This window comes from Dipodomys spectabilis, unplaced genomic scaffold, assembly GCF_019054845.1.
Source record: "Dipodomys spectabilis isolate Male_0828 unplaced genomic scaffold, ASM1905484v1 ptg000001l, whole genome shotgun sequence".
NCBI classification, from domain to species: domain Eukaryota; kingdom Metazoa; phylum Chordata; class Mammalia; order Rodentia; family Heteromyidae; genus Dipodomys; species Dipodomys spectabilis.
The window spans coordinates 17,970,998-17,995,825 of NW_024870678.1; the positions used below are offsets into that span (position 1 = coordinate 17,970,998).

At 36.9% G+C, this 24,828-nt stretch overlaps 1 protein-coding gene across 4 annotated transcripts in view; it reads right to left on the minus strand.

Annotated features, from left to right (window-relative positions):
* Positions 1–293: 293 nt before the first annotated feature.
* Positions 294–24,828, minus strand: part of Arhgap18 (Rho GTPase activating protein 18) — a 131,919-nt gene continuing 107,384 nt past the window's right edge. For all 4 annotated transcript variants that reach the window (XM_042682835.1, XM_042682916.1, XM_042683065.1 and 1 more), the window contains exons 11-15: positions 21,010–21,213; positions 18,010–18,150; positions 6,813–6,937; positions 2,852–2,916; positions 294–1,826 (exon numbers count right to left, since the gene is read on the minus strand). In XM_042682835.1, coding sequence (XP_042538769.1) covers positions 1,735–1,826; positions 2,852–2,916; positions 6,813–6,937; positions 18,010–18,150; positions 21,010–21,213 — 627 coding nt within the window. In that variant the 3' untranslated portion in view covers positions 294–1,734. The remainder of the gene's footprint in view (positions 1,827–2,851; positions 2,917–6,812; positions 6,938–18,009; positions 18,151–21,009; positions 21,214–24,828) is intronic.

Here is a 24,828-nt window from a genome sequence, read left to right on the forward strand (position 1 = left end):
CTCAAATCATTAATAAACATCCTTTTGCTAGAAGGGAAAGCATCAGAAATAGACTAAAGTGTGCTTTGCAAGTCAAAAGAATAGAAATTTACATGAAGAAAAAGTCTAAGGATGGTAATAAGTTTTTCTCTCATGTCTTCCAAATGTGAAAAAAAATCACTTAGGACCATAGGAGCAGTGAGAGTCCATATGTCACTGAGTAATAAAAATAGAGCACTTGTCAATTAAAAATATCCTTAAAAGACCAAAGTAGACTCATGAACATACAGAAGTGTAATAAGTCCAAGAGAAGATTATGTTGAAAAAGACATTTAATTATGAAATTCTTTAAATAAAAAAAGCAATGGCACAAATCACCACAAAGTTATTTTAAGTGATCATTTCCACAGGCTGCTCTTGTAATTATATGCTAAAAATTTATGACTCCCATTAAGGGCCTTTTCTTTCCTAATTAGCAATGACATCAAGAGTTTCTGAGAATGTGTAATTTTCCTTCCCGTATGACTAAAAGTATCAAACACAGTTGGCACAACATTCATTAACATTACCTTTTTATTTACTACACTCTAACTTTGTAAAATATTTAACATTTCTCTCTTCATCTCTTCTATGTACAGTAGAGAGGCTCATCTCTGGTCACAATGTGGCCTGTGTGTTAAAATCCCTGGGAAGAGTACTTTCCACAACATTTTAGTAAGTTTATTGATTTAAAATAAGTACAAAAACAAAAACTTGTTCACATGACTGTGTCATACCGAAAAGTATAACTTGTCCAGTAGTCTTAGTCTGGAAAGAAAAGAAAAAGAAAAGAAAGATATCCTGCCTTAACAATACATTCTCCAACTGTTTACTAGATCATATTATTATGTATATTTATAAAGCTAATAGGAAACAGGTCAAGCCAGCTTTGACTCTGTAAATTTCTTTTGGAAAGAGTATAGTTCTTTGGCTTTCATTCTCTGTTTATCGTTAGTTCTTATTACAGATGCACATATTTGAATTTATTCTTCATATATAAGTATTTAATGGCAGGGTAATAATTGGCGGTTTCCGACAGGCCAATTTACTTGATCAAGGATAGAGTTCCATGCACACAGATCAAATAAATGGGAAAAGAAATCACAGCCTGAGATTACTTTTTATTTAACTATTTAACTATTCGATCTTAGGGTGGAATCATTGGAATAAATGATTCACAGACATGGAATAGCACTATTCAATAGTCCCAAGAATTACATTGCATTAAGTCTGTTTTAATGTATGCTGTCTTCATGCCTTAAAATACCTAGTATTTGTTATTGTTTTTGGTTAAAGATCAAACCTGACTGAGGAAAGGCAGAGACAGATAAGTAAGAAGGTAAAAGGAGACATATATACATATATATACATACATATATATGCCTCAGAACATATGCTTTTCACAAGGAAAAGTGAGTGGTAAAAAACATTTTCATCAAGAAAAAAACACCTCACATCTGGATGAATTTCACAGAGTAGATAAAAACAGCCCACAAGCTAATTAAGCCCCTGTCTCTAGAAGTATTTGTTTTCTAATGATAATCAGCATAATTCTGGCAGCAGCATGTCTATCTTTTTTGTAAAGGCTTGAGGGCGTCACTTCTTAATAATTGAATACAGCTGAAAAATAAGATTCCCACCATTTCTTTTATGTACACTCTTGACCCAGCAAGAATGACCACAGAAGTCCTCAGGGCTAGCGTTGGCTTCCAGCTTCTATAATGGCTTCGACTTTATGACCCATTCGGCATTGGGGTTGAGTTGATATAAGTCCTTCATGTAGGTATTGTCATCCAGGCAGCGTTCCCCTAGAGAAGAAAGGGGGATCAGATTAACACAGAAGGTAAACTAGGATACAATGTTAAACTTAAGTCCAGTGTTTTCAACTCTAAAGCCTTATATTTCAAAATACTTGTCATTAAAACCATTGAAGAGCAATATCTAGTATATGTCTGAGTCAAGCAGAAAAGGTCAGATAAGGTGATGTTAGGGAAATGAACCCTAAGAATGTATTCAAATGTTTTTTTCTTTCTTTCATGTGATTGTTTCTAACACATTTATAAGATTATTTCTTTGTTGCTTTGTATGTCCCTCCCCCACAGTATAACCCCTGCTTTCACTGTATTTGATTTCGGTATAATTTGTGGAGGGGAAGGGGAAAAACAAATCGTTTAAATAGGGATAAAGGTGGACCCATTGCAAGAATGAGATGTACAAGTTGTTATGTCGAAAATGAACTTTACAACTTTCGTGGGGGGGCGGGGAGCGGGGAAGACTGGGTGGGGGGCAGGGGGAGGATGGGAAGGGATGGGAAGGGGAAACAAAGGAGGAGGCTACAATGCTTGATAAGAAATGTACTCATTATCTTGTCCATGTAATTGTAACTCCTCTGTACAGTATTTTCACAATAAAAAAAAACCATTGAAGAGTTGGTTAAACTATTGAAAAAGTCCTTCTCTAAATAAGTAGATTTCAAATTAAGTTAGGAAGCTGAAAGTATTTCATTGTGTGTTTTTTTTAATGGTCCCTTAAAATCTTATTCACTTTCATTAAGCATGACAAGAGTTTTAAATGCACTAAGAAACCAGACAATTCCCAAGACCTAGGAGTTAAATAGTTAAGTTAAAAGTAAAATGTGTTAATATTTAAACAGTCTTTTTACTAATAAGTTTAAAAACTCCAGGCTTCAAGTGGGAGAGAGAATACTCAAATTTCTTGTACTTAACTTCTTATTTCCAGCTTTCTTGTGTTTCTCCAAAGATATAAATAACAACATTCACAACAACAAATCAGCATCTAGAATGTCAAGAAATTTTTTTTTTAATGACCTTACCAATGTTTCCTCCAATCTCATATAAAGAAACTTCTCCTTTCTTCAGAGTCTGAGCCACACCAGTACTGGGGACAAAACAAGCTCATTAGTTGCATCATCAAATAGCTTGCAAGTAAATCACTTTCACATGCTTAGGGAGTTCTAGCTGGTGTAGAGAATTCATAACTTAGACACTGTAATTATCCGTGCATTTATATTGTCCCATCTGCTAAATGTGCTGAATGGGTAATCAAAATGTCACACCTGTAAATTAAAATAAACAAATGCAGTCATACATCTGAAGGCAAAATAATAAATCAGTCTCTAAATTTGTAAAATGAAATATTAAATTTTATCAGCCAATGAAATTATTAACATGCTTATCTACTTTGCATAAGGGCTAAGTTTCTATGTCAGTTTTCACATTGCACTTTTTCAGTGCTAGTCATGGGGCAGCTGGGCTGACAACCGTAACCATGTTCAAGAGGAAGGCAGAGAATTAAGAATGATTCACAGTCCTATGTTGGTGTTTCTTACGTGGGAGGTACATACACACGGACAAGGGAGAAGCAAAGCATCATTGTGAAGACTTTGCCAAGTAGGTTATATCACATATTTATACTCTTCAAAGGACTAACTTACACTACGAAGCAGCAGTGACTATTTGCAGAGATACATTGCCCTTGATTTCAACATTACCTGGTATACACATGTACTGATGTATCTCGTGCAACCCCGTAAGTATAGACAATTTCATACATGATCTAAATTTTTTCAATACAACAAATCAGGGGCAAGAATAAAGGTGTTTGGTTTTGTTTATTTTTAAAGAATATTAGGTTCAAACACAAAACAAATAGCAAAATTCAGCTCATGTTCAAAGCTTTCTGTCAAACTATTACTTTAGAAATGCATTAACAAATAGATCCAGTGTTACACAAACCATTCTGGGAGGAAGTTCAAAAGTCTGGTTTTAAAATGTCCTATGTCGATTGTGGTGCATGGAAAGGTTTGCATTCTATTGCGATAAGGACCTGAAGACACAGACTTTAGAATTGAGAAAAACAGGGTTGACTTATATTCACACCATTAGAAGAAGATGGCACAGGGGAAGCATTCCTCATCAGTCATATAATGGCTCACCTGGCCATCCAACATTTTCCTCCCACCCTGCATCCATCACACAACCAGATACACAGGCTTTAGATGCCTTCACACGTAAGTTCCACCTGCTGCCAAATCTTAAACAATAGTCCTATTTGGTACCTAACCAAAGCTATACTTTATTTTAAGTTGAACATTTAAAAAATTCTTTTTGCTTCTACTACATAACCCATGCATTAGGAGTATAAAAAATTCATTTGTTGCTATAAAAAAAAACCCAAATTGAATGTTTCAAAATATATTTATCTATATTCCTGTTTCACTTTATAGAAACCTGAACTGAATTTTCTGATATAGGTAAGCACACATGTAATATCAGCAAATCCACGATGAAAAAGGTATTAACACTTTATCAAAGCCTGGTGGGTGAATGTATAGTTGGTTGAGCTTTTTGGCTATTCCAGTGTTCGTTCATTGGCTTCGGTAGTGAAGGTGGGAGAAAGTAAGGATGAAAGGAAGTAGGATTTCCATTCTCCCCCAATAGGCAGGATATAAATGAGAGGAGCATAGGACTGTGATAGAAGAGAAATACTCATGCAAACATGTATTGAGGACTTCAGCTCCTGTGTTGGTCCAAACTGACATCGCCAGGAGCTTTGTGGTCACTTTTTTAGTTAATTATCACAAGATCAACAGGGAATTCCTATCATAATCCACTCTTACAAATGAAGGATTGAGACTTAAGGAGTTTATAAAAAAAAATGAGTGTGTGTCCTTAGTATCTCCAAGCAAGAAGAAATGGCCTGTGTAGGGTAAAGCAAATTCTTATTTAATAAATGTACTACAAGGGGCTGGGAAGTTGGCTCAGTGGTAGAGCGCTTGTCTTGCATGCCTGAGGCCCTGGGTTCGATTCCTCAGCATCACCTAAGCAAAAAGAAAAAAGCAGGAAGTGGCGCTGTGGCTCAAGTGGTAGGGCACTAGCCTTGAGCTGAAGAGCTGAGGGACAGCGCTCAGGCCCAGAGTTCAGGCCCCATGACCAGACCAAAAACAAAAACAAAACATAAATGTACTACAAGCAGAAAATAGGCAAAGGGTAATGATCACAAAACTAGAGATTTCCATAAGAAGATGCCAACTAGTACTTCATCCTATATCTCTAAATATTAAAGTTGATATGCACTGTGTAACTTCATAGTCATATCTTTATACTGTCACTAAATAGAGGGAGGGAATAAAAGAAGTTGATCTTCACTTGAGACCTAGACATAGATATTGTGTAAATTGATGGTGCCTAGTCTGGAAGAGCCATTCATGTCTGAAGTCAGTCAAATCGCCAAAAAAATAATGTTCTAAGAGGCAATGGACTAAGGAGAGGCTGATATCTACAAGTCAAGCCAGGGAGCCCCAGGGGACACCAGTTAATGAATAAAGCCCTGAGAAATTCCACTTCACCCAGGCCTCAATCCTGAAAGATTCTACTGCCGTAGGGCTTAATAGGCCACATACTGCATCTTCCTCTCAGGATGCGGGGACTCCCAGATGTGGAGAATGGTTACAGACTGGCCTCAGGGGACAGATGCCCCAGCCTCAGAATTCTAGTTCTACTACATATAAGTAGTATGTTTCCTTGCAAACATCACTTTTCTTACCGGTAAAACAGAAGGAGTAATGGTCCTTCGGTAAAGACCTAAAGACCTCTAAGTGTTACTACAAAGACATGTATGTTGATATGCCAAAAGCCAAGCTATTACAATAGCTTCTTTCCTATTTCACCACTATCTGTTATCAATAGAGAATCATCTCTTCCCTCCATTGATCACCCCCTTTGTCCGAGCTGGGGGGGAAAGGGGAAGAGGGAGAAGACACTTTGACTTTCAAATAAGGTCTATATCCCTTCCAACACCTAGCAGAGGATATTCAATAAATAGAAGCCTACTGAATACTTCAAGTACTATATTAAAAACTGAAGATGCTTTGCCAGACAACTTCATTGAAGACCCTGCCCCCTGCCTGCTCCTACCACGGAGGTTAAATGAGGAGATTCAATCCAGGGAAAGATCGTAATAGAGTATTTATACACTGAGATGCCAGTGCCCTAGATCTCTTTTCCCTTTTTAAAAATTTAGCTTATTTCAGTGAGTAGAGATGGAGGGAGGAGGTGTGCATTAAAACATGACCTTAAACCCAATGCACTCATTTAAGATCTGTAAATTTCAAGAAATGACACATCAGAAAGCACATATACTATAGAGACAGTCATGTCAGTGGCTTCTGAAGGACCAGTCCGCAATCTAGAAGGTCTTGGTTGTCCTTAAGAAGGACAATTTGTTCTCTTTCTGTGATCTCAGAGCTTGAAGGACAGCTTGTTGTTGCTCATTATCTATTTCATAGGAAAAAAATGTATCTTGTCCTGGTTTTAATCTCTCTGTAGCCTAATCAGTAATTTTTCTACAAATAGTAATTAACCTCCAATCAACATATTGTGGAAAGACTATGGACTGATCTCATTTACCAAATCTATTATAGACACAATGAAGGAATAATTGGACTTCCTGCTAGAAATAGGCTTGGCTCCAGTGAGAGAGTGCCTACCTGGCAAGCACAAGACCCTGAGATCAAACCCCAGTGCTGCCAAAAAAAAAAAGAAAAGAAAGAAGGAAAAAGGAAGAAACAGGCTCAACTTGAACACTAACTAACTCCAACAGACTAAACTCATTCATTCCAACAGTCTCATTGTCAGGTTTGATCTTCTGTCTAGCTGGAAAGAAATTTTATGCATTTCATACCACCCGGTAGGTTTTGTTATCCCTCCCCATACACAAAAAAGGACAGCAAGTGAGTTATCCCCCAGAATAATTAAGACAAAACAGGCCTCTACCTTTCTTGGCTGAGAAACCTGGCAAGTACATCACTGGCTTTTAGTTCTTCAGTTAGCTGTATTGCCATGGAAACTTTCGAAAGATGGGGAGCTTGCACACGAATCACTCCCTGAGGAACGTCAGCCTGCAAAGCAATAATGACACTGGAACAAAGCTGGCAGCAGCTGGAACATGTAACTCTGTACAATGCATTATATGGTAAGTGTGCTTAACTACGACACATTTTACTTCACTGCATAAAAACCTTAACTACTGTATAATGTAATTTGCTAAATTACATCAAACCTCAAATATCCTCTTAATGGTGAGAGGGGAACTTTATAATGCCTGTGCTGTAATGCTTAATTATTTTTAAAGATGTAAAGAATGACAGCAATAACCATTACTGCCATATTAAGTGCTGATTTCTGAGTATTATCTACTGGAGGGTGCTTCTTCATGTTCCAATTTATGAAACTGAATCAGAAAGGAGTCACTCTGTGTGCAATTGCTATGTCTGCATTTGAAAAATTCTGTACATTCACAAAATTCCTCCAAATTTCAGTCCCTGTGTGTAAAAATAATTTTTAAAAAACCAACTTTATTTTTCTATATATTTGTCTTGTTTTACTCCCCATTTTGTTAAGGAGTTCATACTTTTGACTATTTACGCTGAACCCAAGATGACCAATTCTAAGTCCTCTAGCCTCTGGCTATGAAGAACATTTTATGACTTTGAAGAGATCAATGAAACAAGTTTAAGGTTTGTAATATCAAAATGTCAGCTATAGCATTCGAAATAATAAGCTTAATTAATTCCTAAATGATTCTGCTAAGATAAATACTAATTTATTATTTATAACCAGATGTCTTAAACAGACTTTAGAACAGCATGCAGAAATTATGTTTAAAGATAATTCTTTAAGTATTACAAACATCCCATTTAATTCAATCAAAATTTACAAGCATCTTATGAGTACTAGACACAAGTGTTTTATTTTACAATATTATTTTCCTTTTTATTTACTGAATATAACCTTGACTTGCTTTCATTCTCAAATCACAGATAGGACACAGTTGTCATGAATTTAATTTTTAAATTCAGAAAATAGTAGTATGTTTTAAGACTCAGGCAGCAGGGCTAGAGGAGTCACTTAAATGGTAGAGTGCTCGCTTAGCAAGCAAAAGCCCTGAGTCCAATCCCCAGTAGCACCAAATAACAATAAATTGAATATTACCACAGGCAGCATAAAACCATGGGTGTACCTGAAAGATTTATCAGGAGAGATTTCATGTGGGAAGAACAAAGTAAACAAGTAACACTGAAGAAGAATGTTGAGGGAGCAGGAAATTCAGCCCTTCAAATCCAATCCAGGCTCAGACCATTGGTTCTCACATTATCACTTCATCTAGCCTGGACCAATAATTTGGTCTTTCCAGACTTCTACCAGGCCATACAAGTTGACCTGGTTTCCTTAGCCTTATTTACTGACCTTGACCCTGGAATGCAAGCTTAATTTACCTTTCTCCTTGATGCTTACATATTCCATTTGTAATGTACTGGCAAAGGAGCTCTTTATTGCATGAGACTGGGGCATTTCCTGTGGGAATGCTATTCTTTTTCCTCTCTGAGCAGTTATTAGTGGTGTAATACAACTCAGGGAGATGACATGAACCTCTCCTGTGGGGATGACTTCTAGCTTACTTCCTTACTGTGGTCAATCTACCTGCTGGCTGGGCCTCAGCTAGCTGTTTCCTTCATAGGAAGTGGAAAAGAATAACGTAGTACTGATAACTCTAATCTCACAGTGGAATGTAATAGCAATACTTGAAGCCCTAAGACGGGTCACAAGCTCTCACTCGCCTTGTGTACTCAGTAGTGACAACAAGTGTAGTCATTTTGAATTAGCCTAATCTATTACTAGAATAATGTTTCACCTTATAAACTGAATGGCAGGTTAGGATTTGCAGATTGCCTACACATTTTCTGCTATGTTAAAGTAAGAAATACCAGTTGATTTATAGTGGCAAATACTCTTACATGTAGAGTTGTTTAATGACAGTATAAAAAAAACATTCCTATCGACATCTCTAAGTCTGCTCTAGAACATCAGGAAAACAGCCAAGTCTGTAATTTCTTTTACTATAAAATCAACCATAAATGTGTATAAAACTGAAATAGAGAGCTAGCAAGGATATGATGGCCTTAGGCTCTCATCCTTTTCCTCTACTATTCCTTTGGGGAAATTTGGACTATGTAGATATGAAACAGTCAAAATTTTCTATGAATACCCTTGCTCTCCTATCTTATCCCTTCTAGAGTACTCTTGGTCCATATCTCAAAGTTTGACTCAAATATCACAAAACTTCCATGAAACACTCTACTCCATCTCCTTTTGAACAAAGATGCTGGAATAAGCCACCTGTTACCTAGTGGTGTGCCACAAAATGAGTTATATCTGTAACTACCCATCAATGTTAATTGATTACATGAAATCACCCAACCATATTTTGCACTGAAACTGGATCTCTTATGGTAAACTTTCTATAGAGCCAAAGAAAGTATACCAATATGAATCTTTATTGATTTAACAACTACAAAAAAAAATCTTAGGCACAATGTGTTAAACAAGTAACTTGTTTCTATCACTGGGCATTTCTTCCTCCTCCAGCCCCCTGGATAAAAAAAGTAAGGAAAGATTCTACAAGAGGTAATCCAGCCACTCACTCCCACAGGGAACAAGAAGAAAAGCCAAGGTTTCTAATGCTAGCAGGTACATATGTAAAGCTGTAGCTTTCTCTTTGCCACTGAGGCATTTCAGGAAGAGCTGGTGGTCTCTAGTAACATAACTACAGGACTCTACAGGGATCAAGGCTTTGGAGAGATCATCCAGGCTTCCTCACAAAACCCAGCACTGATTGTAGCATGGTATGAGGACTTTGGGTATTGTCCATGGGTTCATAATGTCTGCGGAATGAAACATCCCCGCATCCATTTCTCTCCACCAGCCAGGGACCAGCTTAGATTCCGTTTAACTCTTCCCAAACTACAAACTATAAAAGTGTTGAGTGGGTATACTGATGCTTTTAAAGGCTTTTTATTAAGCAGCCAATGGTACATGACATCCTCCCAGGCTAACTATTGACATTCTCTGACAACTAGAGGAATTTGTAGTTAAATGGTATGTGAGTGTGTGTGGTTTATATCTAAATTAGAAACAAGCCTCGGCCTGTTTAATGCATCCCACCCAAATTCTCCCAACAAACAATACGGGGATTGGGTGTGTGACTCAATCTGGATCTATCATGCCTTTTAAACCTTCAGAGGACTAATGAGTTTCTCTGGTAGACATGGAGATCTTAAAAGTTGTTTTTGGAAAGTTTTTGCTGAGTATATTGACAAAGGATGCCAAGTGATATTTACATGAAAATGATAAACACTAAGTGATGCCAACGTGCTTATTGAAATGGTATATGACAACCCCTATTGAGCTCCAGAATTGGACTGTGTCAAATCGGAACACTATTAGTATACTAATTACGCTGAGCTGCCAAGCTTGGAAAAGACACAACATGCCTGATCATTAAGCCAAAGAGTCTGTGCTTAACGTGAGCCACAATAATAGCTGAGTCTATGCACCATTTAACCTTTCTAACCTTCATCTTTCTTGTTTCTTGGTCGACAACTGTGTGTGACACTGTCCTATTTTTTTTGGTGGGGGGGAGTCATGAAAAGATGGGGATGTGCTTATGGACTAAAATTACGTGATATACACTAGAATTGGAGAAGAGAATTTGACTAGCATGCTGTTAAAGTTCAGTGAACAAATTTCCACAATTTAAAATGTTTTCCAAGCTGGATGTCTAGGACCCACATCTGTAATCTTAGGTACTGAGGAGACAGACATGATCTAAGGATCTGGGTTCAAAGTCGGCTGAAGCAAAAAAGTCTGTGAGATTCTGGTGTCTAATTAACCCACAAAAGCCAGAACTAAAGGCTTGGGTTCAAGTGGTAAGAGTGCCAGTTTGTGAGCAAATAAAGTTGGGTGAGAGCTCTAGGCCCTGAGTTCAAGCCCAGGACAGGAAGCAAAGACTATGGGAATATAGAAAATAATGTGCTCCTCATGTGGTTGACATATTAAACTAAGGTACACTTTTCTTTAAAATCCAGTTTTATTTTTTACTTGATTAAATACAGTGATTTCTGTATTTTTCATGAGGGATAACTACTGAATTCCTTGTGCTTTTGCACTCTAATAATTTAGTGTAAGACCTTTAGAAGAGACATTAATTTCTTTTTTTCACTAAAAGCTCATTTAAATGTAAAGCTGACATTTTTTTTTATTCCTATTACAAACCCTTACCTTTAAAAGGGCAAATTGGAAATATAGCTCTCTGACAAAGACGCTAAGATAGAATATATACTTTAGAAAATTAAGGACATTTTAGCAAGGTATCTTAAGCTAAAATGACATCATTGTCCTAATCTGAACTGACAATAAAGGGAGATGTGATATAGCGGGAATTCTGCTATAGCAAGCTATACAGATGTTCTGGTTATAATTGGCTTTTGTGATCCAAATGCTTAAAACTTTTACCCAACTTACAGGTTCAGAGTCAAGTGTCTTAAATAGCTTCCATCGTTAATAAACATTTTATTTGCAGTGAAATAAGTTCTGAAAACTTTTCCTTTTTTAATATATTTTATGCACTATTAAAAAATCACAGTGTCATAAAAACAAGATTTTGTGCTTGATATTATTATTTGATTTCCACTGGTGACTTCAAGTCAATCTAGGGAATGTTCCCAGACCTAAAGCGGACATCTGAAATAATATCTGAGACAATACTCTGTAGTGAAAGCTGCTAAACAAAACCAGACATGGAATTCCAAGAGGAATGGTGATTATAAGCTCACAAAAGCCCAGGGTCTGCTGCACTCAGCCTGGTCCAAGATCCTCTGGTGCAGCAACAGACATTTTTGTAACTTTTAGTCCATTGCAGAAACTCTAAACTCTAGGTTTAGCAACTGCATGTTTTTGTTGTTTTGGTTTGTGGTATGTGTGTGTTCGGTAGCAGGGGGTATGCTCACATACGCATGCACTCACATACCAGTCCAGAGTCTTGAACTCAGAGCCAAGCACTAACCCGTAGCTTTTTTGCTCAAGGCTCCAGCCTACTACTTGAGCCACAGTTCCGCTTCCAGCATTTTGGTGTTTAATTGGAGATGAATATCATGGACTTTTCTGACCAGACTACCTTTGAATTGTCATACACAGATCTCAGTCTCCTGAGGAGCTAGGATTACAGTCATGGGCCACAAGTGCCCAGCAAGTCTCTAAATGGTTTGTGTTTGTTGCTTCAACCAATGACCTCAAGAGTAGTGAGCCACATGGCTCATTTCACACTCACACACATTCCCCTCTACCCCTCAGTTTCCTCAGGTAGATAAGTGCTTCTGAGAAAGGAAAGATCATGCAAATCAAAATCTCCATTAGATTTCTGAGCCTTCAAGATTCAGCAACTGATAACTAAAGGGTCATCAAAGCAGCCCATGCACCCTGATTAAACTAATGCAATCTGAGATAATTATGGGTAAATTATCTGATTTTCTTACAAACACTAAAGGGAGAAAAAGAATTGTGTGAGAATCAGGGTGAATGAAACTAGACCAGGAAAATGTATGTGATTGTTAGTGATATATAGCTTCATATGCTGTTGCTTCTGCTTCATCGTTCCATAAAAGAAACAGATGCCTAGAGTGATAAAGTAACTTGTCACACTCACTCAGGGCAATGCTCCTGCTGGATCCTCAAGCTACATGATGGCCAGTCATTTGGAAGATGAGGGTCTATGTGAGAGACCAACCCAAAATGTCAAAGCTACCAGAAAATTGTTATTCTTAACAGTCCCCAATTGTTTCCTCTTACTATAATTAATAGACAAGACTTATTAGTAGTTAAGAATATTCTCATTTGTACCAAATAATTAATATGCTGTAGTTATTCAAAAACATTTTGTCTTATTAGGTAAATTGAGTGTGCTTTACAACCTGGTTCAAGTTATTAATTTATCCAGTCAAGCGTATCTTAATAACATGACCATCCGATTATGTATAGCAAGCATACTAAGCATTTTTTAAAAATATTATCCTGCATGATCTACAATCTCTTGTCATTCACTCTGTAATCCCTGGCAGGGAGTGTCTCCAACAGCAGTCATCAACAATGCTTCAGAAACAATCACAACTTAAGACCTGTTGACCTTTATCCAATGTAAAGCTTTGCCTCTCTGCAGTGTTTTTGGAACTAATTCAACTCTTGATCCAAGATAATACAGATTCTTCAACTTTCACTTCCTTCCTTATAATAGCACTTTTTTAAAAAATCCTCTTCAGTGGCCACCTTCTTAAATATTTGCATTTCTCCCAAAGATCTATCTTTGCCTTTTTACTTTCTTACTGCACATATCCACCTTAAGTAATTTTTGTTTTTTTAAATCTTTCTGGTCTCAATGACAATCTCTAGGCTAATCCTAAAGGCTCACCTCCAGACCTGCTGTGCTTTCTGAACTTTATGCCCATGAGACAATGTCAAGAACTGACCTATTCCAAGTCTGTTTCTTTGGTTTGGTGCTCTATCTTGATGATAAAGTTATCCATGCTAAATTCAGTGAGTCCTTTTATATTCTATCTTCTACTCTTTTCATATCAAATCCACATCAACATCTTTATATCCTAAACTTCTACCCATCTCAACTGGGTATTATCTATAGTTTAGGATTATTTTAAAAGTCCTATCTAAATATTTTGAAAATAGCAGTAATCCAAGTTTACTGGTATTACCAACACAAGTAGTTCATCACTTTGCTATAGATCCTTCTCAGTTTTTCTATATTCCATGGAGAAATAGGGGATAATGGTCAATAATTTATGGACTTAAAGACCATGTAGCTAGTCTGAATTCCAGCCCCATTTCCTTTCTAGAGAACTCTGATTGCTGATCCCCATGTTACTCATCTGAAAAATCAAGACTATATACTCCAACTAGACTCCCACAAATATAATCCACAATGTTTAATATCATGCCTGACCTCTGGTAGGCATTCAAAAAATCCCTCACACATATCACGTTTCACTGATAGCTTGTTTATCTCACAGAGAAACATATAAATATCTTTAAAGGTCCATCAAGGTACATTTTTTTGTCCAGTTGTGAGACTTGAACTCAAGTGGGTAGGGTTAGCACCCTACCACTTGAGCCAAGGTACCACTTCCAGGTTTTCTGCTTATGTGGTGCTGAGGAATCAAAGCCAGGGCCTCACGCATGCAAGTCAAGCACTCTACCACTGAGTCACCTTCCCAGCCCCTACATTTCACTATATAAACATGCCCTAACATATTTACTCAGCTACCTCTATTCTTCTGGACTATTTCTAACTTAAGCCAGTGTAAAAGAGAATGGCAATTGAAGAATAAGAAACAGTCCAATAAGAAACAGTTTTCAGGCCTTTGCCATATGCCATAGAGTGTTTTCTGAATGAAATCTACCAGTTTATATGTTCTCATCAAAATACTCCAGAATCACCTTCCAAACCTCCTACCCCTCCAATTTTCCTTTCACCTACCATGACAGTGGTTACCTTAGAGTGTGAATACTATCTTGTAATGCCTGAGACCACAATCTTTCAGTTCCCTGTGGTATGCGGAATCAAAAGCTCCCTCTCCACTGAGTCCCAATCACACTTCCCATTGGCCTTAATTATGTGCCCTCTCTGGACAGTCAGTATGACCTGATTTTCCCTCCAAACATCTAAAAACATCCTCATGTAGACCTACAATAGACATCACAATGGGGTCCAAAATAGAAATCATGATCTCTCCTATCAGTTGCATCTTTCCAATTTTTTTAGACACTGCAAATAAATATTCAGAATGCAACAACCTCCACTTTCGATGATGGTACCTTTGTCAGAGCCATCATTATTTTTCACCTTGGTTATAAAAACCTCCTAAATCGATTCTCTATTCCTATCTTGACTGCCCTATGGTTGCTTGGAATTACAAGAGTTTGAGGGATTATTTTTTAACTTGTTATAAATCCTTCTTGCTTTGCTCAAAACCCTGCAATGACTTCACTCTGGGTAAATCCAAATTCCTAATGATGTTCTCCAAGGCCCTGTGTGACCTGGTCCACTTGCCTTCTGACTACACTTCCTACTGCAGCCCCTACTGCCTCCAGTCCACTCACCCTACTGCCAGCCCTTTACTACCTCTAGTCCACTCACATACACTGCTGAGCTCTGCTCCTGTCCAACTACACCAATCAAGTTCTGCCTTAGGCTTTTGTAAAACTCTTCCCACTGAAGTGTTGCTGTGGCTCAAGCTCGCCATGAACTGAAGAGCTCAAGTACAGTGTCCAGGCCCAGAGTTCAAACCCCGCAACCACCACCACCAACACTAACAACAACAACACTAACAACAACAACAAAGCCAGGCCCCTGTGGCTCACGCCTATAATCCCAGCTACTCAGGAGGCTGAGATCTGAAGATCGTGGTTCAAAGCCAGACTGGACAGGAAAGTCCATGAGACATTTTTTTTTTTGCTTGAGCCACAGTGCCACTTCCGGTTTTCTAGTGGTTTATTGGACATGAGTCTCATGGAGTTTCCTGCCCGGGCTGACGTTGAACTGTAATCCTCAGATCTCAGCCTCCTGAGCAGCTAGGATTATAAATGTGAGCTACCAGACCCGGCTCCATGAGACTCTTCTTATCTCCAATTAACCACAAGAAAACCGGAAGTGGCACTGTGGCTCAAGTGGTAGAGTGCTAGCTTTGAGCTTAAGAGCTGAGGGACAGCACTCAGGCCCAGAGTTCAGGCCCCATGACTGACAAAAAAAAAAAGTAATCACAATAATAAAAATAATAAAAACTCTTCCCACTGCCTGGAAAAAGCTTCCAAGAGATACATACTCGACCGCTGTAGAGTACTCAACAGTTTGCTTCTCAAACTACTGCAAGAGGATTCATCCTTTTCTGTTTTTTTCACATTTTTAAAGTATCCATCACATACTAACATACCATATAATATATATATAGTATATTATAATATATACTGTGCGTGTGTGTGTGTGTGTGTGTGTGTGTGTGATGGGACTTGAACTCAGGGTATTGTCCCAGGCTTTTTTGCTCAAGTTTAGTACTCTACCACTTTGAGCCACAACTCCACTTCTGGTTTTCTGGTAGTTAATTGGAGATAAGAATCTCATGGACTTTCCTACCAGAGGTTGACTTTGAACCAAGATCCTTAGATCTTAGCCTCCTGAGTAGCTAGGATTGCAAGTGTGAATACCTAGCCTGTAATATATTTTCAATAATAGAGTTTACGCTCCATGGCAGTGGTAGTCTTTACCTATTTTGTTCAATAGTGTTAAGAACAGTATCTAATACACAGGAGGTACACATCAAGTAATTTTTACAATTAATCAAATTTCACAAAAAAGAAAACCAAAAGTCAGGAAGGTGACATTACAGCTAATCTGTGAAAAAAGCAAACCTGTGTTTTAAATTAGAGGCTTTAAAATGGTAATGTAAATAAATGATATAGAGATAATTCTCAGTTCAACGCATATGTAATTTGCTCAAAGTTCAAGCTAAAAACAAAACACAACAAAACAATCCACTTCAACTTAATGCTCCTTTTCTGTAAATAGTAAAATTTTTAAACATCCCATTTCCAGAAACTAATCTTTCAATTTGTGAGGGATTTATTAGTACAAAGGTAGAACCCAAATATTTTCTTAAATAGATATGACACCTATATCTTAGCATCTCAGAGACTTACAACATGGCAAGAGTATGATTTGAGGTCAAGTCAATATAAATAAGCAGGGTTGGAAAATGGAAGGTATCATCATCTTTATAATGGTGTTAGATAACAAAGTATTATAAACAATAATGATATTTTGAAAATTCTTTCTGTCCTTATAACATCAAATATGTTTTCTCAAATAAAGACATAATTTACCTATGCTATATTTTATATGTTTTTGTTTTATTTTGGGCAATGGTAGGGTTTAAACCAAGGAATCTGAGGCTTGACTTTCTTGCTGTGGCCGATGCTCTATCACTTAAGCCGTACTTCCAGCCTAAGTTTTTGCTAGTTATTTGGAGATAGAGTTTCATGGACTTTTCTACCCAGGATGGCTTTTAACTGGGATCCATCAGATCACAGTCTCCTCAATGGATAGCATTACAGGTGTGAGCCACCAGCATCCAACTTCATATACTTCTTTTATTTAAGGAAACTGAAAATTGATTTAAAAACTTCACAATACCAATAAAGTATTCCTTTTCAAAGAGAGCTATACATTTCAGAGGGGGGGGGAAAGTACAGCATTAACTGGCTCTCCATGTCTGTGAAAAGCAGAAAAATCAGACAAAGGCTGACAACTGCTTTCTCCCATTATTCCACAAGATGTCAGCCTGTAACCGAGCAACTTCAGCAGTGTGGCGAGGGTGCATTCACTTAAGTAGAACAATAGAAACCCTTTCATTTCTTCATCTTATGTGAGAACTTTGATAGCGTGATTCACAATTATATCTCTGTGCACATTTCAATCGGGCCAAATCAGTTCTTACTATAATCTTCAGATATTCTATAAATGCTGATGAATAGATATTTCTTCATGACAGGTTTAAATTTTCTTCTTTTACAACATCACTCTAAAAATTCTTCTGGTTAAACTGAGAATGTTCTAGTACTTATTGAGATCTAGGAATGACCCTCAGCTAATAAAACCATTAGCTGGGCTAGATCTCCCCAAGAGGACAGGTGGGTGGTTCATGTGAGGATTTTTCACTCAGTGTAAGATTAGACAGTAAGCACAGACTGTGTGCATTTGCACACACGTGCATAGATATATGCATGTGTGTATGCGCAAATGTGTTTGTGCATATATACGCGTGTGTGAGAATGTGCACTGTGTGTAGTTCAGTAGGTCATTCTTGTCTTATTACAACCTTTTGGTTCCCATTAACAAACTACATGCTAAGTTACCAACACCTGATCTAGCATTAACCTGTCCATTAGTGGTAGAGGCGCAGTTATTGTTATTGATGTCTTTAACTTACAGGTCGTAAGAACCACACGATATGATAGAAAGCTGCATTATAGACACAAGACTAAAGGACAATAGATACATATCTGCAAGACTTACATCATTTGTACTCTTATCTGGTTTTTCATGTTTTTCTCGGTCATAAGCCATTTTCTTTAGCAATTTCTTCATGGCTTTCCTTTCCTTTCTCTGGTTTTCAGTGTTTTGCTTCCTTACTTGGTTTACAATAAACTTGGGAATCTATGAAGAAAAGAAATTAAGTTTAAGGATTCATAAAAGGACATGGTATCGTTTTAATCTACCTAAATCATTCTCTTTATTTCAAGAAGAATAAAGGTTCTATGATAAGACTATGTCATTTTAACACATACCTTTCATTGTTAAAAAATAAAATTTTAAGAAAGCATCATGGTACTACTCATGTAGAAGATGTAAACTCATTTAGAAGATGTAATTGAGTGCCTATTGTGTAAGGTTTCAAAAGGGGTTTTGTGAAATTCAAGGATATAGTGGCCTCTTCCAATATCTTATATATAAAGATTGGAGACTCTCTGAAAGACCAACCACAAAGGCCATTATCTCATAGTCTGTCTCCTTAGCAGACACTTTCCCACAGTCCAACAGCTAACAAACAGTCCTCTGATCACCAGCTCAACTCAGCTGTCAGAAGATAAAGAAAAACTCACCAACCAACAAGAGCTAAAGGTTATCCACAATTCTCCAGGAAAGATGTATCCTTGGAAATCACAATAACAAGAAGATATTTAAGTCGAGAACTGGCAGCTACTCAAGAGGCTGAAATGACAATTTGAAACCAGCCCTAGACACTAAAGGCTATGAGACTCCTATTTACAATTAATTAGCAAAATGACAGAAATGGAGCTAAGTCTCAAGTGGTAGAGGACCAGCCATTAGCAAAAAAAAAAAAAAAATAGCAAAAATATCACAATAGCAAAAAGTTAATCAGCTGTGACTCTGTGACTCATGCTTGTAATCCTAGCTACTCAGGAAGCTGAGATCTTTGGATCTTGATTCAAAGGTAGCCCAGAAAAGATTCTTTGAGACTCCTATCTCCAATTAACCACTTAAAAACTGGAAGTGGAACTGTGGCTCAAAGTGGTAGAGTACTAGCCTTGAGCAAAAGAGCTCAGAGACAGCACCCAGTCCCTAAATTCAAGCCCCATGAGCAACAAAAAACAAGTTATTAATTATAACCAGGAAATAATTGTCATGAAGAAGACTAATTAAAAGCTTTAGTAATTATTATATGTATTTTTAGTATTGGCAATTACCTATTTCAGTTGCCTTTACAAAGAACCTAAAAAAAAAGACTTCAGATTCTAGGTATCATAACTTTATCTTTTTTAAGAAATTAGTAACTGGAGGAGGGTTCCCTAAGAGATATATGTATTTGCTATTATACTTTTGCTTGGTTGGAGATGTAGCTTCGTACTGGAGCACATACATTCGGTCCTAGGTTTAATCCCCACCATTGGGGGAAAAAAATCCTCTGCATAATTCTACATGGAATTTTTTTGTTCACTTTTTGTAAATGCCTATGCTTGTCTCTATAAATCTTACAAATTTCACTGGAAGATGAGACGTTAATCAAAGAAGCCTCTCATTCATTACTATTTTCTGATTATTTGTCAAAACTTAAGCTCAAAAATAAGGGTAAAGTAGAAAACTATGTTCAAGAGAGAATGGTGTATATATTTCTGTAGATAAGAAGATCTTTGGCCAGGCATAGGTGGTTTATGCTGATGGTCCTAGCTACTCAGGAGTCTAAGATCTAAGAATCTTGGTTCTAGCCAGACAGGGAGAAAAATCTGTGAGACTCTTAATCTTCAATTAACTACAAAAAAGCCAGAAGTGGGGCTGAAGGTAAAGAGGTAGGGTTCTAGCTTTGAGCAAAAAAAAAAAAATGAGTCAAGCAGAAAAGGTAAGATAAGGTGATGTTAGGGAAATGAACCTTAAGATATGTATTCAAATTTTTTTTCTTTCATGCAATTGTTTCTAACACATTTATAAGATTATTTCTTTGTTGCTTTGTATGTCGCTCACCCACAGTATAACCCCTGCTTTCACTGTATTTGATATCAGTATAATTTGTGGAGGGGAAGGGGAAAAATAAGTCGTTTAAATAAGGATACAGGTGGACCCATTGCAACAATGAGAAGTTCAAGTCGTTATGTCGAAAACGAACTTTACGGGGAGGCTGGGATGGGAGGTGAAGGGTAAACAAAGGAGGGCTGCAATGCTTGGTAAGAAATGTACGCATTATCTTGCCCATGTAATTGTAACCCCTCTGTACAGTATGTTCACAAATTAAATTAAATTAAATTAAAAAAAAAAAAAAAGAAAACGAACTTTACAACTTTGGTGGGGGGGGGGTGGGAGAATTGGGGGGGGAGGGGCAGCGGGGAGGATTGAAAGGGATGGGAAGGGGAAACGAAGGAGGAGGCTATAATGCTTGATAAGAAATGTACTCATTATCTTGCCCATGTAATTGTAACCCCTGTGTACAGTATTTTCACAATAAAAAATAAATAAAAATTAAATTAAATTTTAAAAAAAGCTCAGGGACATCACGGAGGCCCTGTGTTTAAGCTCTAGGACCAGCATGCAGGCAAGTACGCATACGCATACATACACACACACATACACACACACACACACACACACACAGATATACACAAAGTCTATAAACAACAACTGTAAATGATCTAAAGCAAAGACAGCATAACTTTGATAACGACATTAGGCTTGAATACTGAGAAAGAGAAAAATGGGCAGAAGGAACTAAATAAGGAATACTTCTTATACTTTTCTTTTACATTATTTCACGATGTTAAAATAGGAATCCACAAGGCCCCGTCCTTACCTATGTGCTAAAATACCTTTAATATTTCCAATGTAATTTTACAGATAACAAAAATGTGATGTTTTTAACAGCATGAAAAGAAAAAGCTCATTACTTTTTATACCAGCTTAATAAAATGATGTTTAAACCCACTAAATATAATTATGCTGGAAATTATACGGTCTCTAATTCAAGTATACACACACACACACACACACACACACACAAATACTTACTGTCCACAGAAGTTTCTGATACTTAATAAGTAAGAGCATGATGTTTGCTGTCCCAGCTGCCTTCGCTAATTCTTGCTGCTCACTGGTCTTCAAACCCAGCTGACACATGAAGAGATTCGGAGCCATGACCATTGCAACATTCAGGACAGTCATTTTATTTTCCCCTTTATTATCTATGACTCTTTGGAGAAATTCAAGCAGGGCCTAAAACAGAAATGACACCATATATGGAGATGAGAGGTTAATAAAAATAATTATCAAAGGTAAGATTTTTATTGATTGAAAAAGGAAGCATGCAGAACCACAGTTAGCTAGCCATGTCCAACAAACCTTATCATCGAAGCTTCTGCATTTGGTCCAACACTCTAGATGCTATTCGGGACCATGGCCCTGGGCAATGTGGCAGAGAGGGTACCCTCTGAATGAGAGGGAAAAAGGATGAATGGAGATGTAAATTTCCTAACCCCACGAAGCCAGGAACAGTGACAAGTGGTTTTATGTACCATCCATGTGTTTCTGGAAGTGCTGAAATGTCTACAAGTTTTTCTTTTTTTGTATTTCTAAGGCAATATCTCTGAATAGGCTCACTCATCTTTCACAGTAGGACAGTCAATTGCTGGTAATGTGGAACCTAAACAGAATGAAGATAGTAATAGGAAGGGAAACACTGACACACAACAAAGAATTGTGAGGTTTTCTTTGTTGTTTTGTTAATTTGTTTGTTTTTGTCAGTCCTGCAAGGCTTAAACTCAGCATCTCAAAAGTTGTGCTCAAGGCTAGCCACAGCTACTCTTTTTTGAAGGTTAATTGACTATAAGGATCTCCTGGACTTTGCTACCCAGGTTGGCTTTAAACCATGATCCTCAGATCTCAGCCTCCTGAGATCTCACAGGCATGAGGCCCAAGGAGGGTTCCCCCCACCCTGGACCCCAACAAACAATGGAAGGAATGAAAACAAGGGAGCTTTCCACCAGAACAGGCTGGGCTATGCGTATCTTGATGTTCCCCACTTCCTCCTGCCATGTAGACACTGTCCTCTGAGTTAAGTCTGCAAAGCCACTGGAAGCTGGGTCTCCCTAGTCTGACTTCTGATGAGGCTTAAAGCTTCAAGTTCCTTTGCTATTTCACTTCATTTTGACTAGGTGTTTAATGTTCTGTATGGGTAAGGCAGTGTCAGTGTGTAAGGTACATTTTAAGTATCATCTAACTTAACCCTTTCTGGGGTCAGATGTTGTAATCACTCCCATTTTGTAGCTAAGGAAACTATATTTTAGGGAATATGAAGTAATTTATTGGCAGTCCCTCAACTAAACACTAATGGTAGCAAAGGAATTTAATCACAGAGAAGGATTGTTGGATGCGGTTTGGATTCTGAACTCACTACAAAATGAATCAAAGGATCAGGCTTTCTTATTTGCCACAGACTCCGCATCTGAAAAATCCAAATGTGCTACACTAAAGATGGAAAACAAAATTAAGTTAATTAATTAAATTTTTTAAAAATTTTCACAAGATTTCAGGGGGTAAAGATCCTCTAAGTGCTAGCACTTGCCTCAAATGTAGTTGCCTTGCAGAAATTAGAAACAGACTAGACCTAATCTAGATACCTAACAATAAGATTTATGTATCTAACTTGTGGTACAGTGCTTAGAAAGTAAAATTGTAATCCAAGGATAATGTTGTATTGAAACAATACAGTTCTTCAACAAAGACCAAAGACTAATTGAAGTTTGTGAAAACATATTTAATTTTTGTTCCACAGAGACTAGAATAGTTGTTCAGGGACCAGCGTCTCTCTTTCTTCATGAGCATAAATTATAGTGCATATGCTGCAAGATATTCCAAATGTTACTATAAGAATACTAGAGAAAGAAGGGAGGAGAGAGACGAAGGGAAAAAAAGAGGTGAATGAGAAAGATGTGAGATTAATAAAATGTTGCCCTAGACCATGCTAGGAAAACAATAGTATTTTCATCTAAACAGTAAGAACTTCACATTTTCAATAAGTTACATATATATGCATATATATATATATATATATATATATAATGATAAACCTACTTTTACAGGAAGCATTCCCTAACCTCTGTGTGCTTGTTCAGCTACTCATTACTTTACTCTTAATCTTAAGTAAGTCTTATATCTCTACTTTTTAGGAGTTATTTGTTTGTTTGCTTATAAAACAAGAATATTTGAGGAACAATTGTGCATGATCCAGGGAAGCTGAATATCAACAATCATTCCTTTTGCTTAACTCTTCAAGAAATTTTCATGAGATATAAGGAAAAAAAAAAATTGAGATATAACAACTAGTGTTTTTTTTTTTTCCCTTGACATGAAATTTCTTTCCATGAGACTTAATTTTAAATAAAAGAAACACAGAGGGTTAAAGAGGCAAGGTGTCCAGCCTACATTTATCTAAAAGTAAATTTAAAGTAGCGACAAAATTTAAGGCCAATATTCTTTCTACATCATATATTGAATGTTCCCTTTTTTTCTTTTTCATTAAGATTTTTTTAATTAGCACACATCAGTGATATAACTGGAGTTTCACTGTGACATTGCCCACCATACCATATCTCTCTCTCCTACTCTCAGAATTTCACTAGTTTCATGTTCTATTTTCATATATGCATATAAAGTACTTCAAATATTCATTTACCCTCTCCATTCACCCTCCTCAAGAATAAAACACTGGTATCATATTTTTTATGTATATTAATTACACCAAGGAGTTTTACCATGGAATTTTGTGTGTATATATGTTATATCTTAATCAGAATAATTCCCTCTATTGATACTCTCCCCATCCCCTATTGAATAGCTTTCAGTGACATTCATAGGCCTTGTTCATACACAGACATAATAGATTTCAACATTATCCATCATCTATCATTCTCCCCCTGACCCCTGTAGGTACAATGATATGTGTATGTATGTTTGTGTACATATATACATGATTGCATGTGTTTAAAATCTATACCTTACAAATGAGTGAAAGCATGCCATAGTTGGCTGGTTGAACTTGGCTGACCTTAACATGATGATCTTTTATAAAAATTTATTATTGAGCCCTTTACCATCTCTCTATAAATGTTTCTGTTTTATATCTTGCATTTATGAGACCAGGTCTCATCTCCTCATGTTTCACAAATGAGCTTCTAACTTACCACCCTCCTGCCTCCATTTTTGAATGTTGTGGTTTTGCATGTACACTTTGATGCCTGGCTTAAACTATTGCTAATAAGAAAAAGACATGTAAAACAATGTATGTTAGTTATCAGAGCCTCTGATAGTACGTACAAAAAAATGGTACTAACTTATTTGAATATTGGAGTAAATCATTTCAAAATAATGCTGCAAATCAGAAGCTCAAGCCTTTAGAGAAAGAACTAGAATTTAATTGATCTGTCTTTAGGTGAATAAACATTTCAAACTACCATGATAATTTATTTTAAATCCATCACTTAGTGTTATAATGTACTGTAACAATGTTAGGTAAGAGAGAGCTACATTTTACAATTTTATTTATCACCTTCTTAATAACATGTTTTTTTTTAACATCATTTAGAAAATATGGGGGAAAAAAGAAAGTAGAAAACACTAAAGAGTAACCCACATGTCCATGAACCAAGAACCATAATGAACAACCTTGTTAGAAGAAATATTATAATGAAGATTTTAAAACAGCCTAGTAATATTAACAACACAGTCAGCCTAATAAATAAATGAACAAAGAGTACAAGAGTATCCCTCACCAGCTATACTTTATTATTTTATTTTATTTTTTTTGTCAGACGTGAGGCTTAAACTCTGGGC